This window comes from Vigna unguiculata, chromosome 1 (genome assembly GCF_037176805.1).
Source record: "Vigna unguiculata cultivar grain cowpea cultivar isolate G323 ecotype 2 chromosome 1, ASM3717680v1, whole genome shotgun sequence".
NCBI classification, from domain to species: Eukaryota; Viridiplantae; Streptophyta; class Magnoliopsida; order Fabales; family Fabaceae; genus Vigna; species Vigna unguiculata.
Window position 1 is genome coordinate 26718885 of NC_140792.1, and position 21108 is coordinate 26739992.

General features: G+C 35.2%; 2 protein-coding genes across 3 annotated transcripts in view; both read right to left on the reverse strand.

Annotated features, from left to right (window-relative positions):
* Positions 1-360: 360 nt before the first annotated feature.
* LOC114181096 (RING/U-box superfamily protein) lies at positions 361-8845 on the reverse strand. Its single transcript, XM_028067441.2, has 9 exons — positions 8547-8845; positions 8290-8336; positions 6907-8172; positions 5332-5420; positions 2942-3044; positions 2762-2866; positions 2223-2340; positions 839-1012; positions 361-718 (listed from the first exon to the last, which is right to left on the reverse strand). The coding sequence occupies exons 1-9, from the start codon at positions 8719-8721 to the stop codon at positions 564-566; spliced, it is 2232 nt and encodes a 743-aa protein (XP_027923242.2). The 5' UTR covers positions 8722-8845; the 3' UTR covers positions 361-563.
* A 1526-nt stretch (positions 8846-10371) lies between these two features.
* LOC114195651 (Glycosyl hydrolase family 38 protein) overlaps positions 10372-21108 on the reverse strand; it is a 29719-nt gene continuing 18982 nt past the window's right edge. Inside the window, exons 24-30 of one of the 2 annotated variants that reach the window (XM_028086204.2) lie at positions 20544-20628; positions 12524-12634; positions 12311-12409; positions 11613-11660; positions 11160-11228; positions 10803-11072; positions 10372-10697 (exon numbers count right to left, since the gene is read on the reverse strand). In XM_028086204.2, the coding sequence (XP_027942005.2) occupies positions 10848-11072; positions 11160-11228; positions 11613-11660; positions 12311-12409; positions 12524-12634; positions 20544-20628 (637 nt within the window). In that variant the 3' untranslated portion in view covers positions 10372-10697; positions 10803-10847. Of the gene's footprint in view, positions 10698-10732; positions 11073-11159; positions 11229-11612; positions 11661-12310; positions 12410-12523; positions 12635-20543; positions 20629-21108 lie in introns of those variants that run through there. The other variant, XM_028086196.2, reaches the window with a different exon arrangement.

Below are 21108 nucleotides of genomic sequence, written 5' to 3' on the forward strand. Positions count from 1 at the left end.
AAAAGTTATATCTTAAATTATATAATCTAAAATACATTTTTTATTTTGTATTCTAAAATATATAACATAAAAAAAATATTCTAATTTTTACATTCCATAATACAAATTATTTATGAAGATACAAGTTGAAATTATGAAATACAGGAAAAAAACTGTCGTTCTCTTAAAATGTAATATAGCTGGAACAACCATTGAGACCACAGATGGTACACCTACACGTTCCAAACAAGTTGTATAAAATCCATTTTTATACTTAATTAAAGATATAACATACCAAATTTTAATGATTAGCCATACATGCTTTATAACATTTGCTATTTTTTTTTTGGAGTGCTCATTATTGATTCTGAATCCAATAAATTAAAGTTGCAACTGTCATGGCTTGTTTATTGTTGAAAACATTTATTCTCTTCACACATGTCTACCTATCTACAACTAAAAAGTGAATTAGAGGCACATCAAGTACATGTGAATGCATAGAAGGTTAACAATTCTACAATTGAGATCATCTGGAAAATAGTATGGCTTAGGCTTAGGTGGTTGGGAATCATCTGACCGAGTAATCAATAACGTCTACCTCCAGCTGTTGATAGAAGAACTCGATTTGGCTTCTTACCTTTCTTCCCCAACTCATTAGTCTTTGGTGCATTCGAGCTTATATTTGATTCTGCTCTTGATATAACATTCGAGTATGACTGTATCTCCCCGTTTCTCGAACCTACGGAATTACAACGGTTAAAAACATTTTTGGGCACTTCAACTACTTCATTCTTCCGTTATATACCACTTAGAAAATTTTTCCATGCAGAATATATAAAATTGCATAAACATATATTACCAGTTGGGGCAGACGAATCAGTTGTGGTATTGTTATTGTGTAGACCACTAGTTTCTTGAATTTGCAAGGATGGAGAATCATGAGCAGCAGCAAACCCAAGTCTTGTGACATTCGAGAAGGATTTTCTCTCCCCAGCTACGGGAGGACTTGAGGAAATAGATGAATTTCCTAGAGCTGAACAAAACACACAAATTACATACACCATGTCACAACATTGTCCAAGTATACACCACATAGCACAAAACCATAAATTGCATATACCATATCACAACACTGCTGTAATGAAAAGTAAAACAGAAGAGGGCAAGGCCTCAGTGCGATGATGGAAATTAACACCGGTTACACAAGTACAGCACGCATAATTCACTCATTTTTCACAGAACTATTTCTGCAATAGTAAGATTTCCAATAATGTGTCAACTCTTAGAAAATAAACTTTTAAGTCTAACATAATCTTACAAAACAAACTGACTTATAAGTTGACATGTCCACACATTCATACACTATAATTTGACTGTAGGCGATGAGATCTATAACAGACTCCTTCCCGCTAAGTAATGGACATCTCAAGCATGAGAATAAATATATTCTGATAGAAAGTGACATGATAAACCCAAAAAACCTTGTTAAGATATTTCTGATATCATCTTAAAAAGTAAACTTTAAACCTAACTCGACCTCACAAAAACTAGCTTCTAATGTGAGATTTGCACCGATTTATATATTATAATTTGATCTTATACTTAGTCAATACGGAATTTTAAACAACCACATTCTAATAGAGAATCAACATTAGGCCCAAAGGAAGTTAAAGACAATGATTGGTCTATCCTAAATGGAGGACAGGGTTTAATTTGCAAAGGACAGGGAGAACCATTAAGGAAGTGGAGAATTCAAGGAAACTGTTGGGAAGAGTCAGGAGGATGTCATATCAGTTGAGATGGTTTTGGTGCAAACATCGAGCGTATGAAGATGGAGGGGAAAGGGGTATCCATAAGAGACAAAACTTCAATACAGTTTCTTAGGCTTTTAGGTGTTGTTCCAATTAAAATCGGGGTTTCACTACAATAATCCACATAATTAAGTCTTGCAATAAAGGTCAGCACAGATCACCAGGGTAAAATCTAACTTTGACAGTAGGAGTTAAGGAACTGAATTTAAGTATTATCCATACAAATGTAACTATCTTTTTTTGCTACTGTGTCTTCAGCATGTCTGACTCGTGTGAGTATTTCCTGGTGTATTCTTTCCTTATCTCTTATTTATATGTTCAAGTCCTGTTATTGTTCTCATTATGGAACTACCTCAATAAAAATTACTGTATGGAGGGATTGTTAATAAATAACAGCAGAACTTTTATTCTAACAACCAAAATGCAGATTACCTTCAAAGTCATCCATGGAGAATGTTGGAGGATCATCACGAGATGTAAGCTGACTACTAAATGATATGGGAAGGGAATAGGTATCTGTAGCTTCAGCCCTTATTTTTTCCTTCCGTTCCTAAAAACAAAAATATAGCTGGGAAAGCACATTCCAAAATTTCGAAAACAAAACAAATACTTGAAATTTGAATAAAAGGCATATGATGATAACAAAAAATAAAAATAAAAATATCAACAGTGGGCAAAACAGCAAGCATGAACTTGCAACTAGAAGGCTTTGTAGCACTGTTTTAGTCCATCAAAAAAGTTATCTATAAAAGGGTCTCTAAAACCCACATTGAACTGTAATCTAAAAAAGGGTCTCTAGATTCAAAAACCTATACGTTTACAAATGAAATAAATAATGAATGGAAAAGGTTGAAAAAATATTAGCTTTCTAAGAGAATTTCCTTTCCATAACTACCATGTTTTATAAACATGTTAAGAAATGCTAATGTGGGTCAAGGATTATTTTAAAATATGATGGGCTACATTGATACCTTTTTTGCAAGTTGTTTCCTCTGATTTGCACGTTTCTTTATTTCATCCATAAATGGAGCCAGTGCTTCAGGAGGTAACAACTCACTCAAATCAACTTCACAAAGCTGCAAAATTAGTAAACACCTATTATAAATCATGAAAAAAATATCTTGGAACTATAAAACTCTTTGAACAGGTACCTGAAATGTTGTGGTTAATGGAAAATGACTTAGGAATCGATATCGCCTCCTCATGGCCTCAGACTGAGTGACTGTCTCCAATTGTAGAATCCTTCCATTTATTCTGCAATGACCAAACTTTGGTTAAAAAGAATTTAACGCTTGGTTGCTCACTGATGCTACTCCAAATAGAAAGACGTTCATTGAAGACCAAGACATTAAACCATAAATACACACAAAACATCCTAAACATCAACTAATACCTCAAACCCATACATTTTGAAACGACAACTTCTACCACTACTACTATTGTAGGCATCGACATTTCTGAGGAAATGGATAAGATCAAAGCAACATCTACTGAAAATTTGGTCTTTGATGGAGCCCAACAGTGATTAGTCCATTAAGACTGCCCATATTGTTAGTGTAACTTCTCATGGTGTTTCCCAGTGGTCTTGTTGAGAGGATTAGTGACAAAACATGTCAAGGAGAGGACGGTACAGCCCTGGTACCATGTTGAGAAGAGAGAAACCAAGGAATATAATGAATTTCAAGGGTGTACACACATTACTCATATTTATAATGAAAAAGTGATATGATAATAAGATATTATATACTTGAAACTGGAAAATATGAAAAATGTCCAAGAGAATTCAATTCTCTCTTAGCTGATTCATTCATTTATAAGGAAACTTGCATCAGTAGTGAAACAAAAATATATGATGATCTACACATAGATGTCCAATAGGAAATACAATAGAATATTGACCTAGGTCACCCTATCCACATTGAACTAACGGTCTCCTTTATTATTGTGTAGTCTTGCTGCTGCCACTGTGGACAGCAAGTCTATCCTACCCTACCCACTTTGAACCAGCAGCTCCTTCATTCGTTATGTTTAGTTGTATTTTAAGTTTTAAGCATGAAATTTGTGGTGTTCTAATTTGATTTTATTGTTATTTAAATTTCTTAGACATGATATTATTTTTGGTTATTCCTTTTCTTTCGTTGTTTTTGAATTACAATTATACTATTGAATTTTTAAAATTATCTACATCTATATATTGTATTCTCTTTATTAGAATATATTTTATTTTATTTAAATCCGCAATGCCAATAACCCATTATGGCTTCCAACATATTTTCATAAAGCATTTTTGGGTCTTCAATAATTTTCGTTATTCGATATTTTGATAACAATATGTACCAAGCTTTGGAACCTATAAATTGAATTTGATGTCCTCTGAAGGACTTAGTCAAAATAAGTGAGTTGATCATTAGAGTTGACAAATTACGAGCAAATTTCTTTGACCAACAACTTCTTCTGAACAAAATGACAATTTAATTTCTATATATTTGGTTTAGGTTTGCACCCTATACTATAATTTGGCCATTTCTCTAGTTGATGTAGCATCTTCAACATATCCCCTCACACCAACAGCATTGAGTCTTCACAACAAAGACATTGAGTGTTCACACCGAGGACATTGAGCATGTGAATAAAGTTAGAGACTGACAACATGTGACACAATAAACCTAACACATCACTAGGAAAGGCTTTGATACCATCTTAGTGAGAGGGTTTATGCCTAAATCAACCTCACAATCAGTTTGTAAAGTAAAGTTTACACCCCAGTTATATATTATAGTTTGGTCATATTTCTAGTTCATGTGCGATCTCACACAAGACCCATAGAGAAAATAGAGATTTAAGTTCCCTTCTTGTTAGGGATGGTACCACTCTAGTACCCCATTGAGAAGAGAGAAATCGAGAAGGAATATAATGAATTTCATGAATTTGGTTAGATATTTCCCTATCAAATCATACCATAGATTCCTATTTAATGTAATCAAATCATATCATAGATTCCTATTTAATGTAATCAAATCATATCATAGATTCCTATTTAATGTAATCAAATCATATCATAGATTCCTATTTAATGTAATCAAATCATATCTCTAACATAATCAAACCATATCTCTAACAGATCTCAATATGTTTCTGTGAAGCAAAAACTACAAGCCAAACTTCACTATATTTAAAAGCTATCTTTATTTTATAGTCTATAACTAAGGTTCAACTCTATTTCGAAATCAATGGTACATGTAATAAGAATGTCATGGATATAAAAATGGTGAAATCGTTGTAGTTTGGGTGGTATTCATTTTTTTTTTTGGAACAGTAGACCTTACGTAAATAATATTAACATGATTTGAAGTTCTTATTGTATGGTGCACATAAACATAAACCAAAACTGGGACTTCATTATTCAATTTAATGCTATTATAAATGATAAAAGTTCCACATTATGCCAATATCATATTATCTTAAGCTCACAAACCAACCACACATTTTTCCACTTATTTTCTCGGCACATAGGAGAATTATAATTTGATTTTGTTCAAACCTGTGTGGAAGCATGTCATAGCTCCCGTAATGGTGGAGCAAACACTTCATGTTCAGAGGATGAAGAATTAGATGCTGACCATCAGCAGCCTGAAATAGACAAGAGCATGTAACATCCAGATGCCATCATTAAAGCTAGTTTCAGGCCTAAAGCATTCGGGAATTGCTCAATGAAACTAAAAACAGCAATTCCTGATAGCAACTTGAGAGTCCAACAAAATAAAGGGGTATAGGGTAGGTAGACAATTTGAAATCAATGGAAAATTAAAGACCATGGTCAACATGTTGCAAGTAAATTAACCAAGCCAGCACAATAACTATAACCGACCGCTATGGAAAATTACATCTTTAGGACACAATGAAGAACATCAAAAGAAGTTATTCCCAAACCAAGTATAGAATCAAAAGCAGCTCATTTTTCCATTTATAATTGGATTTTATGAATAAATAAGCCTTTAAGTAGGAAACGGTGGCCAGATTCTAGGGATCCTATCACAAGTTGCTTTCTTTAACAGATACTCATTTTGATTTCCTTGAGAACTTTAAAGTTGAAAGATTAATAGGCGAAAACTCTCAGGGTTCCCCACCAACTCATTGGATAACAACACAAGGGGTTCATTTTAATCTCACCCATAAACTGATTTTGTCCCATTCCCTCTAAGAAAGAACATATTTGTAGGGAATATCTTATGACAAACGTGTAAGCAAAGCTTATGAAAATAGCTTATCATATGTCCACAAGTTGCTTTCAGCTTATTTCAATAAGCTCTCCAAGACTACTTATAAAAAGCGATTAGAAGTTCTATAAAAATTAATTAAGCTTATTTCCTTGTTAATTATTGACAACTCATGCATACATGTTTAGATGATAAGCCTTTATTTAGTAAGTTTCTAATTAAATTGTCTACTCAAACACACCCCAAATCTCATGTTTGATGAAACATGTATGCCAAAGTGTGAGGTATTAATGCCGCCATCCAACTAAACAGGCATCAGAACTTCCAAAGCTTTGGTACAAAATAGTAACATAGTTAATGTCTTCATGCATCTACACAAATCCTTATAATCCTAATTTATCTTCAGTCAAGCCGACCACTTTCAAAGAGAAAAATTGAGTGAAAATGTCTTACTACACCCTTGTTTGGTGAAGGAGATATAGAATGCAGAGAAAAGAAATTGGTGGGAAATAAAAAGGGTGCATTCGGTAGAGGGAAAACGAGGGAGGAGAGAAATTAAAATGATATTAGAGGACACCTAGTTATTTTCACTCTATTTCCCGCCTATTTTTCATTAAATATTTACCTCTTTTTTCTCTTAAACCAAACACCTGTATTTCCACTTCATTTCTCACCTATTTCCATTCACCTTCTTCATTTCCATCCACACTATTTGCCAACTATTTCTCTCCTTCCTACCAAATGAACCCTATATAATATCAAATTGTTCCACATGATTTCAATATGAAAAATCATTTCATACTTTATAGACACGTTTGTTGTATCCAAATAGAAAATTATGGAGCAAGAAACATATGATATGATGCAGAACACAACTAAAACCAACTGTCATTAGTTACCTGGTAGAAACTGTATGAATCATTTCCCTTCACTTCTTCAACAACACCATCATCTGCTGGCCTTTGAATACTACTCTTCTCCTCATATGAAGAACATAAATTCATTTGTTGCTCTATTAGTTCTTTCTCCACATTCAAAGTTGGGTCAGAACAGGCTCCAGCAGTTGACTTCTCCAGAATCGAAACCTTAATTTGGTCACTGTAATCAGTAGAGGCAGTTTTTGACCCATTAGAACAGTTTTCATCATCAGTATCCATAGAATTTGTAGCCATGGATTGTATCTGATGTCCATGATCAATGGGCTTAGAATTTTCACTGTCATTAGACTTTTGCTCATTCCAATACCTCTTCCTCTGTTCCAGTTGCTGCATTGCAGCACAAACATAAGGAAGCTTCTCCATGTCATCAACAAGACCAGAATCTGCTCTGGCCAGCCAACCATCTAGATCTGATATTGAATGTCTCACTGAGAGATCTACATCTGATGTAAGAGTAAACTTTGAAAAGGGATCACAGAAGTGTCCATTACCAAATGATGTGATATTTGTCTCTTGTTTATTTTTACTTGTCAGAGTAAATGAGTCCTTTTTCCGAGTTAAAAAGGTGAACTCAACATTTTCTCCTACTTGATACTGTTTAACATTTGTGATGTGAACTGTATATAAATCCTTGGCAGACATCATCACGAAACACAGAGGACATCTTTTCCAGATATCACCTTTGTGATCCTCTTCACCCATCATTAAGTATTGTATAATACATGGGAAACAGAAAATATGTCCACATGAGGTTATCTGCGGACACAGTGGATACTCCAAACAAATTGGACACTGAACTGAGAAGGGGGTCAAATATGTCACACATATAATGTCTTCCCACTGCAACATTTTATCAGGATCCATCGACTCAGGAGTATAATTTCCCGAATCTAATACCATGAACTTGTAATTTGCCTGCAAAAACAAATCTTTATTGTATGGCTTCCTCTTCCAATGCCTTCTTGCAGCAGGGGGGGGAGGGGGACCCCGTGGTTGAGAACGGGATATCGGGTCATATTGAAAATTCAGCAAGTAATTTCCGTTCACAGTCTGAGATTTCCTCCCTGCCAAAGGGGTACTTCCATGAGAACCCAGGGACCCAGGAGCTTGTTGGTTTCTATGAGAAGAAACCATTCCTGCCCGTCTTCCTCCGTGACTCCTAGAACGTGTTCTAGAGTTTTGCTGAGGTGAAACCGTCACTCCACTTGGAGACCCTAATTCTGTCACCTAAAAGCCACACAAGGGAACAAAATAGTAACCAACAGATACCCAAACACATTTCTACACTTCTACCAGGCCATAAGCTTCCACAAAACAATCCTAGATAATCAGAACAACAATTACCTTTTCGGAAGATCCACCAGAATCTCTGGCAGCTTGAGTCGATGAACCTAACAACAACATTGAACCACTTAATCAGTTAAAAAAGCATAGTACCAATCAAACAAACAAAAAATTAACCACTACCTTGACCATTCAATTCCTAAACAAAACAAAACAAAACAAAAACACCCCAATTTCACAGAAGCAGTGACGAATCATGATTATTTCCTCGTGTCCACGTAGAATTTAAAGGGAATGGGAAAGATCGAAGAAGTAACCTGCGATATCGGAGATCTGGAGAGATCCGAGGGCGTGGTGGAGTGGGGGTGAGAGGTGAGGGAAAGGTTGTTGAGGAAGAGGGCTTCCGATGCCATGTTGGGGATTAGGGTTAGGAGATGGCGCTGATGAAGAGGACGAAGATGACGCTTGGGTTTGTGAGGGCAAGATGGACATGAAAGTTCTGGAAGGAGGGTTTGGGGTGTGTTCGTTGGTGGTTCAGCTTCTATTCTACTTTACCAAACTTCATTAAATCAAACACAACCTTTTATTTCTCATGTGTTGGTCTCCGTGGGTATCGCTGCCGCATCTTCGCCGAATATCGGGTTTACACCACCACAACAGTGAATAGACTCATTTGTTTTTTTTTTCTTTGTTTTCCTTGTTATTTTTTCAATTATTATCCAACGAATATTAATTTTATGAATATTAAAGTAAATAATATGCATTTGAAAAGAAAAAATTATTTGAATTTTAAAAAAATAGAAATTATTAATAAAATATAGTTGATTGTTTTTAATCTTCTAAAAGGTTAAATATATTTATTCTTTAATTTTAATATAAAATTGAAATTTATTTATGTTTAAATACAGTTTGATTCTTAATTTTCAAAAATAAATAAATATAGTATTTTTAATATTGTTAGATTCTTTTTATATGTTAAACAGCATAAAATGACATTTGAACTAAAGTGTATTAAGGATATAAATAATATAAATGTCAACCCAAAATATATCACATGTAAAAAAACTTAACACAGATAATTATATATATTCAATTTTAGAATTAAAGATAACAATTTGTCAAAGTTTAAAAAATATAATTCTAATTTCGCTTTTAACCCTTTTTAAAATATTGTCAATGTGTTTCTTTTTTATTTTCTTTAAATAATGTTAAAAAGAAATACGGAGAAATTAAGTTGATTAAAGAAAAAAATAATAATAATAGTAGGTGTGGAATATGTCTTATATTAAAATCTAAGAAAAAAAAATTAACATATCAATATTTAATATTTATATAGAAAGATAATAATTTTGGAAATCTTTGAAAAATTGTGTGGACAAAAAATTTCATCAATTGTTTTATTTAATATTTTTATAATGTTAATTTTAGATGAAATAATATATTTTTATCATATAAAATATGTAACTATGTTTTTATATTACGTAATTATCATTATATATTAATAAAAGCAAAAAAAAAAAGCATAGACAAAAAAAATCTTATGAAATTGAGCCTAAATTGTTTCTTTCTTCATTAAATTTCTTGTATTGAATTCACCTTTTCTCTTTTGATATCTATTATAGTAGTTTTCTATGACAAATCTTTTTCGGACGAAGTCTTCAGTAGTATATTTGAAAATCAACGAATCTCAAATGTATTTCAATGTATTTCGCTTCCTTATATAAGCAGTACACATCGAACAACTCATTATACAAGACACTAGGTAAAGTGTGTCGACATGCCTTGTTCACATAAATCCAGTCTTTAACTTGTTTTGAAGGGATATTGGAGTCGGGTTTTGAAGATGAAGATGTAAGAACAGAAACAATTCCATACATGTCTAACATGGTAGAGACAAGTTCTTGCCAACACCGAAAGTTCTATCTAGAGAATACCTCAATTTTTGACACATCCGAGAATGTTTTCGCAAAGATCGTTTGAGTTCCAAAGAATATTTTGATTTTTCGAATTAAGTTGTTGTTGATGTTAACCATAAATTCTTAAGATTGTTGTACAATCATACTAAAATTCCAATAAAACTTGATTCATGAGGCGTTAATGATTATTGTCCTTAAAAACTTATTCATATTGTATTGCACAAACTTCTAAGGATACAACAAAACTTTTCCATATTTTTTGAGGATCTCGGAATCTAACAAGAAATACACTTTAAAGAGCAAAATTAATCTGTAATAGATAAAAGAATAAGAAAAGACAGTAGAAGGAGAGAACAACAAAAAATCCAGCAACAACTCAACGTTCACAACCATTACAACTTGCGGAAGAAGGAAAAAATCCAGCAACAGTTGGAGCAAGGTCTTCGGCGCAGCTTCCGTGAATCACGACATGGAAAATAGGGTTTTAAAAATTTGCAACTAATTGTTTGTTAGGGTTGCATTATAGTCTCATCACTTTATTTTATAACAAAACTACACAAATAAGAGAATGAAAGAAATAGGCTATATTAGTCTTCAAGCAAGATATGGTATTATGCAAAACATCTAGTATATGAAACATTAATATTTGTGTCATACCAATATACTTGTTCAAAAGCAAGGACTTGGACTAGTGATTTTGCTCTACACTGCATAAAAAGGTTGGTCTGAAACACCATCAAAATAAATGGTAAAAGTGCGGATTTCCATTGGAGAAAGCTCCACCTTTAGCTCTTTTGGATCAACGGGTCCTCCCCTGGAAACATGTCTGTTTCCAGAAGAGCCTTCTACTTTCCAATGAAGTCTCTTTTTCTCCATCTCTGTTCTTTCTTGATTGGCAGATAAGCTCATCTCCTTTACCTCTTTGATCTATTTTTCAAGGAAAGAACTTGAGTTAGAAAACAAGCTAAGAAAAGAGATAAAAAATTGTATACTCTCATGAAACCTATCACTTACCTTCCTCCCAGGGAAGAGCTTTTTAAGCTCCACAGTTGCCAATACAGAGAGATCCTTGTCTTCTTCAATCTGTGCATTAATTTGACGGACCAAGAGAATTAGGGACCAAAGCATGAAGCAAATTCATATTCTATTAACTATTAATTACAGTATTCATATTCATATTCATAAGTAACAACTATGATGTATTTATTTAGTTGGCAAACAATCACAATGGCAGGAACCCATCTCTATACAAAACTTGTGCAGTTTTGAGATAGGAATGCATTCCCTTCATTCATGTATTAATTGGTGCACTTTATTTTCAATGCCAAGGCTTATACTTCATTCCAGCAAAGATCATGAAATAAACATACAAGAGCAATGGTACCAATAAAACATTACAACTTCTCATTTCCAATCTGAAGTCAAAGAAAAACTTGAGAGAAATGCTACATAAGATGAAGTCGAGACCTCATATAGATGTGCTAACCGTAGAAGAACCCTCCCATCTTCAAGTTCCTGCAAAGTTCAAGAACATAGATATATTACAAAAAATAGAATTTCAGCATAACAGATTTCATAAATTGTTAGGAACCAAGAGGTTGCAAAATTGAAGGTCTATCTAGAAGGAAAATAGATCATTAAGTGGGGTAAGGTGTTATTGTTATACAACAAGTAACATGTGTTGTGGTTTTACTGATTAATTTCTCAACCCTTTGATTCTCAGGTTTCAATTTGTGCTACGAGTTCCGGAAAAAATTTTAGAGTATAGTTTCTCATTGTTTTCTTAGCCATCAGTTGTTGAATCTGAACAATTCCAATATATTCAATAAAAGTTATATACATTTCACAACAGTGGTTAGAATATTGGTTATATCATCAGTAATGTGTATTCGTTAGTTATAACAAGAAGGTAAAAAACATGTGTATCCATTAACAGAAATTCTTTTTGGTGAATTCAATGTTCCTTGGTTTCTTTTTCTCTTTCTCTCTGTTTCCACCCTTCTTCTGATCTTGATGGCCTAACATATGTGCACTTCCTCACACACAAGACAAAAAAAACAAAGTTTTGTTACCATCATTGTATTGGCCCTGTAAATTCACTTGTTAGTTACTGAACTAATACTATTGGGGATAAGGAAATCCCTTTAAGCTGAAGACATATATACCTGTAATGTTATAATAGCGATATTATCAGGTAATGCATAAGAAGAATCTATTCCTGAAAATGTTAATACATGGGAATTCGTCCAGTCATCTTTATCATCCTGCACAATGAAATAGACCCTTAGTACCTGATATAATTCTAAATATTCACAATTTATCAAATAAAAAGTAGATATCTGTTTAAGAACTACTTCGTTTCCAGTATTGAATTTCACCTTTTCAGCAAAGGCTAACAGAAGTGGAGAATATATTTCCTGGCCAAGAGTACGACGCCACTTAGCACCCTCCCCTAAGGGGTCTATTCTGTAGTAATATTTGCCTTGGACCTACAAAATAGGTTGTTATTGAAGTATTGCCAATTATGAAAATCTAAATCACACAGCAGCAGGGACATTTTCCATGAATGACATTAGACAAAATGCAGGAAAACTGCTCTAGCCAAATACACTAACAGCCAAAACTGCACACTGCCAAAAAAAATTGGGTAGGCATAATTTATTGACAACATTGGGAATAAATCCGTTTCGGAAAGCAATTGAAAATTGAAATATTTCTTTCTCATTTATACATCAATTAAACATTTCTAAATGTTAGAAAAATGTTTCTAATATTCTTGATAGAGGAGCAATTGCTCCTAAATAGAATACAAAATCTTAATAACTGAAAATTCTAATTTATGATAAATATAAACTATTCCTACAATTTAGGATCAATGATCTGTACAATAAATCTCCTAATTATGTAATTAAAACTGTACAAGGAAATATTAACTGCAACATAAATCATGAAATTCTACACTCCCCCTCAAGTTGGTGAGTGGATGTCATTCGTTCCCTGTTAGATATTGTTTGATATTATTAAGATATTGTTAGATATTGATGACCAAAATATCAAACAATATCTTCTATTTAATCTTTTTATTTTCAGTTACTCTTTTTACTTGTACCTCTCTCTATTATAAATAGATTACCTTATGTGTGGTTTATACACAAGGGAGATTAATCTCAATCCCTATTTTCTTTATTCTCAACATGGTATAGAGCTTAAGGTATCTTCTCTTTTCATCGCCGTTGCCTCTGCCTCTGTCGTCGCCACTGGAGCCGCCGCCTCTGCCAGATCGCCGCCGGACCTTCGCCGGACCCAGCCAGACCACCGCCGCCGGACCTCTGTTGCTGGAGTGCCAATTCTGACCGGCAACCTTGAAGCCGTGCCTCCTCCATGGCGTCTTCTGCTGCCTCTTCCCATTCTGAAAACTCTTCTAGTGTGTCTGACCCGTCCATCTACACTAACTATGTTAATGTACACTTATCCATTGACAAGTTAACTGGCCATAATTATGCCACATGGTCATCAGACGTCCGCTTATGGCTTAAGAGTCAGAGGTATCTTGATCATCTTGCCCCGAAAGCATCTACTCTCACTCCTGTTGAGAACGACCGTTGGGAAACCATTGATGCTCAATTATGTGTGGTTCTTAAGGGTACTCTTGATCCTTCGTTAAAACAACTTTTTCGTTCCTACGAAACATGTGCTCAAATCTGGGAGCATGCCAAGTTATTATACACCAATAATACTAAACGTCTCTATGGTGTCTGTTCTAAATTTGCAACGCTTATTTCCTCTAAACATCAAGACTCTATGACTGATTATATGGGCAAAATTCATGCTCTATTTCATGAATTCAATGAATTATTGCCTCCTTCCCCCGACTCTGCCACGGAGATCGAACAACGCTTAAAGTTCTTCATGCTCGGAGCATTACACGGGCTTGCTGATAAATATTCACATTTTCGTGATCAAATTTTGGGTTCCCCGGTTGTCCCCACCTTAACTTCAACATGCTCTACTCTTTTGTGTGTACCAGAACAACCTAACACTGATACACCTGCTTCTGTTGATGATTCTTCTGCATTGGTATCTCACCGCGATGACCGGACTCGCCTTCGCAAACAGGGAAAAGGGCGTCCTAAGTGTGACCATTGTGGCAAGCTCGGTCACAAGATTGACAAGTGTTATGCATTACATGAGTCTGAACATTGTGGCAAGCCAGGTCACAAGATTGACAGGTGTTATGCATTGCATGGACGTCCTCCTCGCTCTGCTGCAGTTGTTCAGACCAACCTTTCCCCACCTTCCTCTACTGGGATCCTCCTTCTGTTTCACCTGATACACCTGTTATGTTCAACAAATTTCTCAAATGGTATAAGGATCATGAGTCTTCTAGTTCCACTGCATCTATCGCTCACACAGGTACATCTTTTGTTGGTCTGACTCGATCTTCTTCTCTTGGTCCTTGGGTGTTTGATTCAGGAGCCACTGATCATATTACTGGTAACAAATCTTTGTTCTCCTCTTTATCCTCTCCTAATCATTTACCTTCTGTTACACTGGCTGATGGTTCTAGAGTCTCATCTCATGGTATTGGCACGGTTAAACTTTTCCCATCTTTAATCATTGATAATGTTCTTTATGTCCCTGGGTCTCCTTTTAACCTGTTGTCCATCAGTCGTCTAACTCGTTCTCTTGATTGTGTTGTTTCTTTTACCCACAATTCTGTGTGTTTACAGGACCGGAGTTTGAAACAGGTGATTGGCACAGGATGTGAGTCTCATGGTCTTTATCATCTCCGTCCTTCTACACAAGTTGGTGCAGTTATGGAGTCTCCCTCTCTTCTTCATGCTCAGTTAGGTCATCCAAGCCTTGCTAAGTTACAGCAGCTTGTCCCTGCCTTGTCCAACTTATCTCATTTGGTGTGTGAGTCATGCCAATTAGGCAAACATAGTCGTACTTCCTTTCCTCGTAGTGTCACACGTGGTGCTTCATCCCCTTTTGCCTTGGTTCACTCTGACATTTGGGGTCCTAGCCGCGTTAAATCTACATTAGGTTTTCAATATTTTGTTACTTTCATTGATGATTATTCTAGATGTACTTGGTTATTTTTAATGAAGCATCGTTCGGATTTATTTCATATCTTTCCATCTTTTTTTCATGAAATTAAAACTCAGTTCAGTGTTTCTATTAGAGTTTTGCGCAGTGATAATGGCCGTGAATATCTTTCTCATTCTTTTAAACAATTTATGGCTTCTCACGGTATTCTGCATCAAACTTCTTGTGCTTATACCCCTCAACAAAATGGTGTAGCTGAACGTAAAAATAGACATCTTATTGAAACCACTCGCACTCTTTTAATTCATGGAGCGGTTCCTGAACATTTTTGGGGTGATGCTATTCTTACTGCATGTTATCTTATTAATCGCATGCCTTCTTCGGTTTTAAAGAATAACATCCCTCATTCCATTTTATTTCCTCATGACCCTCTTCATCCCTTACCTCTAAGAGTTTTCGGGTCTACATGTTTTGTTCATAATTTCAGTCCTGGTCTTGACAAGCTTTCTCCTAGATCACATAAGTGTGTTTTCTTAGGGTTTACAAGATCACAAAAAGGATACAAATGTTTTTCTCCTTTTCTTAATCGTTATTTTGTGTCTGCAGATGTCACCTTTGATGAGTTCTCCCTTTATTTTAAGAGTCAAACTTCACCTCTACCTCCATCTAGTCCTGACACCTCTTCTAATACCTTTAATGTTCCTCTTGTTTGTGACCCTCTTACTGTGTCTTCTTCACCATCGGTTCCTGCTCCACAGTCTGCTTCTCCACCACCTCTTCAGATTTATAGTCGCCGAAACCGATCACAACTACCACCATGTGACTCCACTCAAGTGCCAACTGCTCTGTCTCCTCCGGCTCTGACACTTGAGTCTGACCTTCCCATTGCCCTCCGAAAAGGTATGCGTTCTACCCGTAATCCCTCTTCCTATTATATTGCTTTGAGTTATCATCGCTTGTCATTACCTTTTTATACATGTCTTTCCTCTCTTTCTTCTGTGACCATTCCGAAAACTGTCCGTGAAGCTTTAGCCATCCTGGTTGGCGTCAGGCCATGATTGATGAACTAAATGCTCTTCATAACAGTGGAACTTGGGATTTGGTCCCATTATGTCTGGGAAATCTGTTGTTGGTTGCAAGTGGGTGTTTGCTATCAAAGTTGGACCTGATGGTACTATTGATCGCTTCAAAGCTCGTCTTGTGGCCAAAGGTTATACTCAAATTTTTGGTTTGGATTATGGCGATACTTTTTCCCCCGTGGCAAAGATGGCTTCTGTTCGTTTATTTATCGCCATGGCTGCTCTTCAACAATGGCCTCTTTATCAACTGGATGTTAAAAATGCTTTCCTCAATGGTGATTTGCAAGAAGAAATCTATATGGAGCAACCTCCTGGGTTTGTTGCTCAGGGGGAGTCTTCTGGGATGGTATGTCGTCTTCGCAAATCACTATATGGCCTAAAACAATCTCCTAGGGCCTGGTTTGGAAAGTTTAGCAATGTTGTTCAACAATTTGGTATGACTCGGTGTGAAACAGATCATTCTGTTTTTTATCAACACTCGAGTGCTGGATGTGTTTATTTGATAGTATATGTTGATGACATCGTTCTTACAGGGAGTAACAACCATGGCATCTCTCAGTTGAAACAACATATCTGTGACCATTTTCAGACAAAAGATCTTGGCAAACTCAAATATTTCTTGGGTATCGAGGTGGCACAGTCCAATGATGATACTGTTATATCTCAAAGAAAGTATGCCATGGATATTCTGGAGAAAACTGGGTTGGTGAGTTCAAAGTCTGTTGATACACCCATGGATCCCAATACTAAACTTCTACCAAATCAGGGGGAGCCTATATCTGATCTTGAGCAGTATAGAAGATTAGTTGGAAAATTAAATTATCTTATCGTTACTCGTCCTGACATTTCTTTTGCAGTCAGTGTGGTAAGCCAATTTCTTATTTCCCCATGTGAAGATCATTGGAATGCAGTCATTCGTATCTTGAAGTATATTAAAAGATCCCCTGGAAAAGGATTGTTATATGGTTCTAATAACCATACAAGAGTTGTTTGCTATTCAGATGCTGATTGGGCAGGATCTCCTTCTGATAGAAGATCTACATCTGGATATTGTGTCTCCATTGGTGGTAACTTGATCTCGTGGAAAAGTAAGAAACAGAGTGTTGTAGCAAGATCCAGTGCAGAATCAGAATATAGAGCTATGGCCTCAGCTGCCTGTGAACTTGTTTGGCTCAAGCAATTGCTTCAAGAGTTACAATTTGGAGATGTTACTCAAATGACACTTGTGTGTGACAATCAGGCTGCTCTTCATATTAGCTCTAATCCTGTCTTTCATGAGAGGACCAAACACATTGAGATTGATTGTCATTTCATTCGAGAAAAGGTTTTGTCTGGAGACATCAAGACTGAATTTGTTAACTCAAGTGATCAGTTAGCAAATATTTTTACTAAGTCTTTACGAGGGCCTAGAATTGATTATATTTGTAACAAGCTTGGCACATACGATTTGTATGCTCCAGCTTGAGGGGGAGTGTTAGATATTGTTTGATATTATTAAGATATTGTTAGATATTGATAACCACAATATCAAACAATATCTTCTATTTAATCTTTTTATTTTCAGTTACTCTTTTTACTTGTACCTCTCTCTATTATAAATAGATTACCCTATGTGTGGTTTATACACAAGGAAGATTAATCTCAATCCCTATTTTCTTTATTCTCAACATTCCCAATTTGCCAACACTAGACTAAAATGTAACACCACTTGGCCCTTTTGTCAATACATATGCAAGTTGATTTCCAAAGGATACAAATGGTGTACATATTGTGCTGTTACCCAATTTCTCCTTTTATGATGTGTTGATCTACTTCAACAGGTCCAGTTCTCTCATGTTGCACTAAATTATCTGCAATATTTATTCCTAACTTGTTATCATAATACAGTCTCATAGGCTTCTTCCAATCAATACTCAGTTCTTCTAAAGTTATCTTTAACCATAGTATTTCTCAAATCCCTAAGGCCATGGCTCTAAACCCTACTTGATCTCACCACAATATTTTGTCTTTTGCTCCTTCAATTGACTAAATTTCCTCTAAGAGAAGTGCAATATCTAGAGATAGATCTTCTGTCATCTATAGAACCTGCATAGTCAGAGTTTGTGTAGGCTTCTAAGATCATCTCATTCCCCTTTGTAAATAAAATTCCTTTTCCAGGAGTTTCTTTCAAGTCCGGTAGAATGTGATAAACAATTTTGAGATGAGCTCCTTTTGAAGTATGCATGAACTGACTTAGAACTCCATAACGTTGGCCTAGTGTGACACAAGTAGATCAATTTCATGACCAGCCTTTGATAAGATTGTCTATCCACAACTACATCTTCAATTTATTCACCAAGTTTGTGAATTTGTTTGAAAGGTGTCTCTGTTGGTTTGCGTCCTAATTTACCACTTTTAGCCAATAAATACAGCACATACTTTTGTTTAGAGATGAAAATACCATGATGGGAATGAGCCACTTCAATGCCCAAAAAATATTTCAATCTACCTAACTCCTTAATTTCAAATTCTGTTATCAAACATTTTTTTAAGGCTTTCGTTCCTACCTCATCATTTTCAGTTACAGCTGTATCATCTTAGTGCAGTAATTCCCCTGAAGTTGAATGCTTAATAAACAATATATGGTCACCTTGGCTTTTCTTGTACCCCACGATCTTCATTACAATAATAAACCTGTCAAACCATTCTCTAAGTGATTGTTTCAGTCGATAGAGTACTTTCCATGGTTTACACACCTTTCTCTCCTCGACTTTAAACTCAGGTGAGACCTCCATGTAAATTTCTTCCTCAAGATTTACATGCAGAAAGGCATTTGTGACATCAAATTGTTGCAAAACTATTTATCGTTATTCATAATTAGTTGCTTGAGACAATAAATTCTGACACTATTCATTTTTGCAACAAGTAAAATAGTTTCATGATAGTCAACCCCATATGTTTGAGTACTCTTACCTACTAACCTTGCCTTGTACCTTTCTAATCTCCCATCTGCCTTGGATTTAATAGTGAACACCCGCCTACATCCAACAAGATTTTTTCCTTCAGGTAGATCCACCAATTTCCAAGTTTTGTTCTTTTCTAGAGCAACCATTTCAACCTTCATAGCATTTTTCCAATTCTTACTATTCCATGCCTCATCCATAGTTTTTGGAACAATGGCAGTATTTAGACGACCAAGAAAGCTTTGGTGATTACTGGATAGTTTGTCATAAGACACAAAGTGTGACAATGGGTACCTTGGTTTTTGAGTACATCCTCTAACACCTTTCCTTAATGCAATTGGAAGGTCCCAAACTTTAATGGCTGACATATTTTGTTCTTCATTAATGTCAGGTATTTTAGGTATAGATTCATATTCATGTTGTGGTGATTGAATAAAAAACCTTCTTCTTCACGAGTATATACTTACAGTAGATGGATTACACTTTTTCTCCAGTTATTTATGGTGAAGCAACATGACTAGACTCAGTAGATGGTGAAGTATTAGACTCAATAGATGATGAAGTGTTAATGGGACTGAATTTGGAAGAATGAGGTTTTCTGTTAAGAATGAATTATCCTTATCTTTCAATACATGAGCTTTCCACCTTGACTCAACCTCACAAAACCAACTTGTAAGGTAATATTACACCCGACTCATTATAATTTGGCCTTATTCTTGGTCGATGTGAGATCTTCAACAAATCTCCTCATATTGGATCAACATCTTGAATACAAGATTAGATATTTGTGGGTGGTCTAACAAGAGCCCGATAACAGTGGCATAATAACTCCAAAGAACTTGACTATGATAGGTTCTAAGTGACTTTGATGCCACGTCAAAAACTGTTTATGATATTATTCATTGAGGAGCAATTGCTTAATAACTGAAAATTGTAAGTTTTATTAGATATAATCTATTCCTACTATTCAGGACCAATGATCCTATACAATAAATATAAAATATACAATCAGCCTATTAATCCTCTTAATTATGGAATGTAATTAAACCTCCTAATTATGTAATTAAAACTGTATAAGAAAATATTAAATGCAGGTCATGGGATTTTGACACTAAATGCAAAATTATGACATTGACATTTTCGTCAGCTTTAGCAAAATGTGGATTGACATTGATTTGTCAAACCTTTTTCTGCCATCAGCATTTTCAGACCCATTTGAGAGCAATTGTCAGCTGATAAAGTGAGAATATATATAAGCAAAATACACATCTAACTAATAAAAGAAACAAACAACTAAACAACATAAAAAATATGCACGAAATTCTTACAGTTAGACCCCTGCAATCACCACCAACACAATCTGTTTCATTTAGAGCCTCTGCAACACCTTTTGAATCATCAAGTAGTAATCTCCTGTTTACGAGAAGAAAGAAATTTGGTTAGTCCTTTAAAAATGAAACAAAAATACAATAACAGAATCAAACAGTGAAAATAGACACCCTCTAAACAAGACCTAAAGAAAAGGGTTGCTGCTGGTTGCATGGGTGAGGGTGGGAGGTGGGGGAAGCAATCAAAAGCAATGAGAGGTCTCTTTACCATTGCATATCCCCCGCTATGTAGACCCTCATCACCCACTAAGTCACCAATACATAAGACAGGTACGGGTGGAAATTCATGAAAACTTCAAATTGTAAAAGCAGCATACCATGACGGATGTTCTTTTGTTCATCCAAATGCCAAATACTTTAAATCAATTGCATATTTCCTTTATAAATACCAATAAATTTAATAGCATTATTTTTTCAAAAATAAGTACTGAAGAAAACCTAACGTATTATGTAGTACCTTAATAAGAGATGTAATTCACCAATTAACAAGATAAGTAAACAATTA

Bases quoted from the DNA above. Each gene is read 5' to 3' on its own strand.
- LOC114181096 (XM_028067441.2), bottom strand. From the start codon at position 8,721: ATGTCCATCTTGCCCTCACAAACCCAAGCGTCATCTTCGTCCTCTTCA. The intron at 5,421-6,906 runs GTAACTAATGAC...TGTCTATTTCAG, and splicing joins ATTCATACAGTTTCTACCAG to GCTGCTGATGGTCAGCATCT. The intron at 1,013-2,222 runs GTAATCTGCATT...TGTTTTGTTCAG, and splicing joins CTCCATGGATGACTTTGAAG to CTCTAGGAAATTCATCTATT.